This window comes from Protopterus annectens, chromosome 2.part0, assembly GCF_019279795.1.
Source record: "Protopterus annectens isolate FY-2018-M chromosome 2.part0, PAN1.0, whole genome shotgun sequence".
Taxonomy (NCBI): Eukaryota; Metazoa; Chordata; order Ceratodontiformes; family Protopteridae; genus Protopterus; species Protopterus annectens.
The window spans coordinates 1,267,431,734-1,267,441,591 of NC_056728.1; the positions used below are offsets into that span (position 1 = coordinate 1,267,431,734).

The 9,858-nt window shown below is 33.5% G+C and overlaps 1 protein-coding gene across 1 annotated transcript in view; it reads right to left on the bottom strand.

Moving 5' to 3' along the window:
- The window catches only part of TEK (TEK receptor tyrosine kinase), a 767,861-nt gene extending 760,952 nt beyond the window's left edge, over positions 1-6,909 (bottom strand). Inside the window, exon 1 of the mRNA XM_044061437.1 lies at positions 6,613-6,909. Within this exon, the coding sequence (XP_043917372.1) occupies positions 6,613-6,664 (52 nt within the window). The 5' untranslated portion in view covers positions 6,665-6,909. The remainder of the gene's footprint in view (positions 1-6,612) is intronic.
- Between the last annotated feature and the right edge of the window lie 2,949 nt (positions 6,910-9,858).

The window sequence follows — 9,858 nt, forward strand, 5'->3', positions numbered from 1 at the left end:
TCTCAACCTTTTAGACAAGAAATATGGACAAAGCAATAAATAATGGGGGTACAAAGGCCCAAAAATAGGGGCACCTTTTAAATATTTCACTTACAATCTTAGAAAGTATGTAGAACAACAGGTTTTGGATTAGTGTGAATTTTCTGAAGGGTATGAAGGGTAAAACTCAAATGACTATCATTATTTCCTGACTTCAACCCTCAATGATTTGCCAGTGTTTTGCAAGAAAACCACAATTTTAAGAGACACAAACCAAATACAGAAGGCAAAAATCTAGACATTCTGCAAAAATCTGTACAGTTGAGACGTATGGTCTGGATTCCATTTGCTACAGACATATTTCAGCCTTAATATGCTTCATGGGTATAGTAACGCAAGAGAAAATATGTTATGTTCTGAAACACGTAGATTTACAAGAAGCATTTAGTATCTATCTCTCTTTCACTCTCTCTCTCTCCATCTCTCTCTCTCTCTATCTATCTATATATATATATATATATATATATATATATATATATATATACATACACACATACATACGTGTGTGTGTGTGTGTGTGTGTGTGTGTGTGTGTGTGTGTGTGTGTGTGTATGTATAGATATATATATATATATATATATATATATATATATATATATATATATATATATAGGTCTACTTTGAAACATCTAAAACCCATAACATCTAATTTCATAGCACTGAGACCAGATCATCTAAAACCCAAAACATCTAAAACCCATAACATCGAATTTCATAACATCTAATAGTACAAATCACATGAAAATAACATCCCCTCCACATAAAAGACATATAATGACACCAGATATTTTGAAGGGGACCATATATATATATATATATATATATATATATATATATATATATATATATATATATATATATCAGGGTTGGTTATTGAGTAAGGTGGAAATTAAAAGCAAAAGCGTCATAGTGGATGTATACATAACCCATGCAGGAAGATCCAGGCAAAACACAAAAATGAGCCAAAATCTTGAGTATGAAGACATTTACAAAAGCCTTTATGAAGGTATCATGGGAGTCATGCATAAAAAGTAATATGGAGACGTCATCCTTATAAGAAGAGTAGCAAGAACTGGGTTCAGATTTTATCTTGACTAATATGTATACTACTGTTTGTAGCCTAATCTTTAGCTATGCATACCACCTCCTCATCTAATGAACTTCTACAGCTAGGGACAAGGGTATTGCCAGGGTATCTGAATCTGTAATCCAGCTTCCAGACAGGTGCCACACCCCCAACAAGGGTGTTACCACATATTTATCATTACAGACCAAACTCCTATGATGGTCTCCAACTAACACAAGTCATTTTATTATGGCACATATCATAATATCATAGATATGGAACTGAAAATACAGCACACATACTAAAACTCTTACATTAGAAGCCTTTATAGCTAGTAATATAACATACATAATTCTGGATTCAGTTATCTTTTTGCTGGTTTACTTGTATTATTTTAATTTAATTTCTGCATTTAATACTGAAATATCTGGTGCCTTGGTATGAGATAAACTGTTTTCCCATAAAAATAAAATTGAGCACTGTGGCTTATGGGATGTATGTCTGGGTACACAAATGTTTATGAATAACTTGAGTATATGTATTGGTGACAGATCTGTCTGTATTTCTTTTCATTGTAGCAGCTATTTTGTGAGGATTACTATCAAAATGTTGATGTTCAGAACACTGAACATTTGATACAATGAAATGACGTAACATTTCCAGCATACTAATTAGCTTATAATGTTGAATCTGTTGATCGAATTTAACAGATTCGACATTAATGTCGAAAATTGGCCATGATGGAAGTGTAGGTGCAAACATAAATGAAACACCTACGCTATCGATCATGTTTTAGTAGAGGGGCAAGCCCCCCTGCGCCCCCCCCTTACCCCCTGCATATTAAATATTCTAACTTTGATATCGCATTACAGTGAGGAAAGGAATACATTTCCCTTTCTGCACTGTACCACAACTCTACTCACAACATTGAGTTACTGTCTCCGAATACACACTTGCATTCACTCATATGTAATCTCGATCTCCTAATGTTCGGCAACACGGAAAGTCGACTAACATTTGACTTTCCGCGTTCGCAGAACCAAATTTTAACATTTTAATAGTAAACCATTGTAAACAACATTTTATCTGGCTTCCAAGTTCTTTTAACAGAGATGACACACTGATACTTTCAGAGGTCATTTAAATTGTAAACTTGATAAATTTTATAAAGCACAGTGGTTATCATCGTTAATGGGGGGATAAGTTTACCCTGTGAAAACAGGTAACTAACATCATTTTACAACAGCAGGAGAAATGCACAATACTCTACTGCTCTTTTACCCTTATTGTCTGAAGATGTTACATTTGTTTTCCGGCTACCTGTCTTCACTTTAGAAAAGACTTCATACAGTTAAACAAAGGAGGCTGTCCAGTCCACAGTCATTAGAAACAAGCAGTAACTTACATTTACCAACTAGAGGGCAAAAACCCATAAAGCTCTAAATCTAATTACAAGGAAAAGATCATATTTAATTACTTTCACATCAAATAATATGTAAAAGAAAATTATCATTCATGACAGCAGACTCATTATCCAGCAATTGACTGTTCTGTAGTGATAAATACCTTTAGAAACATTCACGTTAAAAGGATGAAAGTCTACAGACTATTTTTTGTGTAAGTAGTTGAGCATACAAGGAGTTTGTTTTCAAAAATAAGGACAATGCAACTTTTGCTTGAGGATGTTACTTATCTTGAAAAAATAGCATGCTGTGAATGTTCCTATGTATATTCAGTACTGACCCATAAACCACGTCTTCTCCTATGTCACCCTTAATTTCATCACACCTGTCAACATCATGTGATGCAAACCTAGGATCATTGGGAATGGCTAACAGAAGCTATATGCCTATATGCTGGTTAGCTGAAAATAATCTGTGCCAAGGCTATAGCAGATAGAGAGGGAGAATTCTGAAAGGATATTGGGCATATCCGTGAAGCCACAAATGTTGTTTTCTTTGGAAATCTATGTCCCCAGCATCTCAGTGACGACGGTCAGTTCCTGTATTTCCTTAGACATAATCATTTCAGAGTTCACTACATCTTGGGCAAAAGTGAGAAAAAACTTTGGAATAATAGTCATTCAGCCACACTTGATTGTCGAAGGTCTATATAGAAGCACACAATAGAATATGGTGCTCCCACAGGAGCACTGTATTGTGGAGGTTATGGGTGCCATGCTATAAATTAAGATGAATTCCATCAGCCCCATGTGCCCAGACTATAAAACTAAGAAAGTAATTTACATTTCCCATTCTATTATTTTGCATTTTTTTTCCAGCAATTTCTAGGAGAGTATGTTTCTACAATAAACTCACCGGTACAATCTTTTACTGGCACAGACTAACAAACAGCAAATTTAATTGAACTGACTAAAATGACATAGTTTAGTTGCCAACAACAGTAAATCTGATTGCCATCCTGATCAGACTAATTAACTGGAATTTCATGCATCTTTATCCAGCTGTACATACTGACATCCACTGTCCAGACCCAGCATGACCAAATCCATTTACCATAGCTGGAGCCTTCTTCACACAGCCATAAACACTGGTCTCAATCAGACTGTTGTCTGGCGTAGACTGCCTATACATTTGAAACTAAGGTCTTAAGCAAATTTTTCTTGTGAGTTCAGTATACCTTAAACTCTTACTCATCTTATGTTGGAAAAAAAAGAGCATATCAACAGATGGTTAAGTCTCAGTGTAGCACACCAGTTACAGTAACAGTCTATAATATATCCATTTGGATCAATGTTTGTTGTTTGGAAAATTTCTTTTCTGCTTTACTTAGGTTTTCTTGCATGCCATCTGTATAAATTTGTAAAAGCTCTGATCTAGCAGATAGTTGTATTACCACATTACAGGCCATGATCTATGTTATATATTAGCCCAATTCTTGGTTAGTTTTAAACCTCATTCCTCATTGCTCACTTTTCATCATGCTGTAATGTTGGATATTACATGATAAAATTTGTTTCACAGCTCTTTCGTAAATTTCCAACTCAGAGTCTAATTTCAGATCCTTTCATTTTAACCCACTCCTAAAGCACAGAAACTTTAGGTTACAAACGATGCTGTATTTAAAAAAAACTGCATTACAAGTACTTGCTTGGATGGCCTTCTGAGGTGGAGATACATGAAAACTGATATCTAGTTATAAAGTATTGATTTTAGACTTTTTTTCAAATATTTCAAAATGATAATCAAAATTAATGGTTTGCACCGCTAAGCACAATAGTGTGCACTGATTTGAAGCAATGTTAAGACACATAGCCAGTCTTTTTTTTTTTTTTTTTACTTTGATGTAATATTTGCAGGGCTTACTGTTTTATGTCAGGTACAAATAGTAGTTGTTTCCAGTCCTCTATGGATTGGTAAGGCTAAGTAAAGTAGTTTATCAGGTTAAGAAGGCAATATGGCACAGAAGACTAAACTGGCTCTGTTGTGTGTCTCAGTACTAAGTCTGGAAGTTGGCATCAGGGAACCATTCAAATTGGAAATCACTACCAAGTCAGACTTAAAGATTTTTACACACAGCACTCACACACACGCGCACACACACACACACACACACACACACATATATATATATATATATATATATATATATATATGTATATACATATATATATAAACACAGACACACACACATATGTACATATATATAAAGTAAAAAATGCAGGAAAAGGCAAGTAAAAAGTCACAGAACACAATTGCAAAAGTGTTCATTTTATGCTTTGTTTTATTGACACAATTTATTAAAGGATTTTATGTTTGTGATATCTGCCATGGTAGTCACTACTGTTTTAGTCTTTTACATAAATATAAGCACACACATACATGTATATATATATATATATATATATATATATATATATATATATATATATATATATGTATATACACGTGTGTGTGTGTGTGTGTGTGTGTGTGTGTGTGTGTGTGTGTGTGTGAGTATGCGCGTGCGTGTGTGTGGGCACGTGTGTGTGCGTATGTATGTGTGTGTGTGTATATATATATATATATATATATATATATATATATATATATATAAAAACACACACACACACACATATATATATATATATATATATATATATATATATATATATATATAAAAACACACAGACACATGTGCATGCTTACATGATCATACACAAACCCATATACAAAGCATTATACGTAGGAAAATTAAATTAGAAAGAGACAATACATTCTGCACATTGCCAGTTTTATATAGTTGTCCAAACCTCACAAATAAATAGTACAGAAACGATATATATTTCAAAGCTCATTTGCAATAAAATACATACAAAGCAAATATAGCCCCTCTGTTTAAAATTGGACAAAAGCTCTGCAGAAAAAGTGTCACTAGCAAGTATGATAGAGTTGATTTGTCTTGCCAACGCACACATTGTTATACATTGTAGTGGTTTGTCTCCATAATGGACTACAGTCAGTCAGTACCTAGTAGTGCCAGAGTTTGCCTCACAAGCAACACCAGTGTTGGCCTGCATTACTACCAGCACACAAAATAAAATGTGCTACTACTCCTTCATCCTGTGTGATTGTGAAATTGGAATTATAAGTAAAGCACAGATAAAATGACTTGAAACATATTCAGCTGACTTGTGGGTTTACAAGTGTGAGAAAAATATTTTTTGCATCTTCTGTCTGAATCTGCTGTTATTCCCAGCTCCTAAATAAAGCACAGTTGGTCCACATAGATTTTAATAGAGGATTTTTGCTATTATTATAATTCATTCCATTGTTAAAACTAAGTCTGTTTTAAAGGCCTTTTCATTTTATTTAATTTTATTTTATACTTGACCATTTGGGTGGACTGGTCCAAGGACTGTTTCCAGCCACGACCCAGGCCACGTGGCAAAGACACAATATGAGCTGTGAAACCGAAATCTGTAACACAGTCATAAAGGTTACTGTACAAAGCAATGCATTAATAGACTATACATAAATGCAAGCAAGAAGAGTAACCATAATGGATTTCACTTCAGGGTAGTATTGTAAATGAACTGGCTGTATTTTGCCAATCAACATAAAAAAATGTTTAAGCAAACATAAACCACATCCTAGGCTTTATAAGTCTAGAATGTAAGTCAGTAACACAGCTAATAAGATGTGGATAATTTCATATTAGTAGTATAACAATTCTTGCGTAACTAAGTAGATACCCTTCCCAAATCAAATATATGTTATAATAATTAGTACTGTCCTGCTATCATTAAAGTTGATATGTCCAAATAATTTAAATATATACATATTTCCATATGTACATTAGCTTTCTGAATATAAATATTGCCTTTCAACATCAGTTATACCTCATCTACCCCAACACTTTCTAAAACAAGTTAATTTTCAATATCTTCATGAGTTCATTCACTAAGTACATGTAATTAAACCATCAAATTATATTTTTGAAACACACGGTTTCTTTATATCAAGCAAATACTTATTATGGCTGTATTTTTATCTAGATGCACTTACCTGACAGTAATGTAGAGGAAATGAAAAGGACTAAATTCACAAATAAATCCATTTCAAATATGTGTCCATGCGGGTTTTCATAATAGCACCATTTTGTATAGCATAAACTATTTTACAGTTATAAATTCGAGTTACAAAGGCAAACAAAGGAAACTGGAATATAGACTGGTATTTTACATGGGAAAAAAAACTTTGCAGAGGTCCTTACTAATAATTCCTTCAAATGATACTGGATTGGAACAGACTGTAGCAGTTTCTTTGCAGTCCAAGCACAGGGAGTTGGAGTTCCTTTTTCCTGTTTCCTCTGTAGATTAGGATGGGAAAGGCAAAAACTGTAACTTATGTTGCCCTTCACTGCTAACAGGAACTGGAAAAAAAAACTTCTCCTTTTATGTCAGCATATTTATCATGCTTCCTGTAACAGCAGTAACTAATAACTGTAGTACAAGTAGTTGTAGATGACAATGTTGACCGATTTAAAAAAATATATAACCGCATATATGTCTCTGTGGCAGAAGGGCCATTTCTACTACTACATCTGTGTTTTATATATATATGTATATATATATATATATATATATATATATATATAGTTTCACTTCATAATACTGAAATATCAAAACACTGAAAATGAGAAAACTTCATAATATGGAAGCTCAAAATACTGAAAATCAAAATCCTGAAAACTCAAAATCCTGAGTGTCAAAATACTGAAAACAGATAAGATACATATACTGACTGTAAACAACAAAAACCTAATTACATTCCTTCAAATATAAGCAAGGAGGCAAGCCCTCCTGCACCCCCACAACTACTGCTACTTAAATATATCAACTCCAAGATTGCACTTAATGTAGTGAAGTAATTGGTGGAAAGTAATATGATTTATCTTGTTTAAACTTGTTATATGTATGCTGTGTGTTTTCAGTATTTTAAATTTCAGTATTTTGAGTTTTCAGGATTTTGAACTTTCAGGATTTTGGTTTCAGTGCTCTGAGTTTCAGTATTGTGATATTTCAGTATTATGAAGTGAAACCATATATATATATATATATATATATATATATATATATATATATATATATATATATATATGTGTGTATATATACATACATACACACATATATATATATATATATATATATATATATATATATATATATATATCTATAAGAAATGACAAAGTCAAAGAATCAAAAGACTATGAGTGATGAATATTCAGAAAAAATATTACATTTTACCAGAAGAGATGATGTGCTTTCAAAAAAATGCAAATAGAGATTCCAAGGATGTGCTGTAATCATATAATATTAAATTATACACCACAAAGCAACAACCACAACCTCATCAGTTTATGCAGTTTAGAAAATAGCAATAATGATCACTCTGACAGTGTCATTATGGTTTTTCATTTTGTGCAAAATATTGAGTGAATTTACTAACCCAGAGACTTAATGGCATATGCTTAATTCGCACTTTTAATATTAACTGAATAAATAAATCTGTGAATGTTCCACTGTGATCCTTCTTGTGCAGATATTACAAAAAGAAATTCCATATAGAGGTTTTCCTTTAGGACCTGCCTCAGCATAATCACATCAGTATTCCAAAGGGCCTAGGTTTGAGTACCACGTAAGGCATTTGATTATTTCTCACTTGAGTTTGTGTATAATATAAAATATGTGTTCCATATGTATGTAATAAAGTGGAATTAATTGTGTAACCACTCAGTTGTCTTCTAAAAGGGCATACAGTTCAAAGCAACTTCAGTAGAGTAGCTGGTAAAATACTGCAAAAAGGCATTGCAGACTACCAGGTTTGAAGTCCCAGCTAAAGCATTCATTTATACAATTATTTATTTTACGTATGCTCTTCCATGCTTCCATGCAGGACTGTAAAATTATTTGGGTGTGTGTGTGTGCGTGTGCGCACGCGTGTGTGTAGCCATTACTTTATGCGATGAGGAAGTCTGATGAGTCTAATATGCTTGTAGACACACAGGGCCAAGCTTCCTCTGTGGTGCATTTTGAAGTACAGATAAACAAAATAGTATTCAGAAGACCTTGTATTCAAGTTTTAGAAGAGGCACTTAACTCTTTTAAACATATGCATCATAGTTACAAACTGCTGTTTGAAATTAGTTTTGACAATAAAAAAGTAATCTTATTGTAATCAAGCCGTAACGTTTATCACAGCCCAATGTAGCATCAACCTTTTCAGTATATACCAACACATTCTGTTTACCTTTGTCACTGTTTTGCTGCATTCGATTTCATGGTTACATTTATGTTATCTGTCTCCCATCTTGTTCTCATTCTCTTTTTCACTTGTTTCCAGTACCAGTCGTTTAGTATATAATTAATATCCAGGTTACACTAGTTGCACTATATCACCCTACTATTTGTAGCACTGAGTATGAGGGGCCAGCTATAAAACACCTCTCTGGTTCCTTCAGATACCCCTGTAGTTCTAAAGGCTTGCTTGCTCATCCTGAACTATTTCAGCCATGTAAAATCATCAGCAAGCATGTTAATATTACAGCCCAAGATCCAAGGTATATCTGTTATAAACACATTAAATGAAATATATCGTTCAGCCAACATTTTCAACACCAGTACTAGTATTTTTATTCTGAGTATCACCACATTTTAAAATCTTGCTCAACATCCTGTTCTTAATCCAGTGTATCATTCACTCAGTCACTCATTCATACATTTTGTCACTCATTCATTAAGTCATTCTCCAGTGATGAGTTTAATCCAGACTAGAGTTTTGAGGCTGATCATACAGCAATGAAATAATCACAATTGGGGTGAATGTCCATCACAGTTTCCATAAACTCCTATCAACTGTCCATGATTTTGAAGAATGCCCCGGATTTTGCCTCACATTTTTGACGTCTCCCAAAAAATATTTCATTATCTACTAAATCACTGAGGATTATAGTCAGTCAATAACAGCATTCATCAAAGTTTCATACTTATTATTCAGAAAATGTATGTAGATGCAAAAATGAAAGGTATGTACTCATCATAACAATAGATCCATGTTGTATGTCTTCATCTGGTTCAACCTGTGCGATTTGGCATCTGACTCAGATCTGACACAGCCAGTTCTAAAGCCTTTCAGCTTGACTTGTCTCTGCCTCCCTTACCCATAACTCCCTGCTCCTCCATCATTTCCCCAGAACAAGTCCCCCCTGAGTATTAGTAGAATTATACAATATATCCAACTAATTCCTATTTC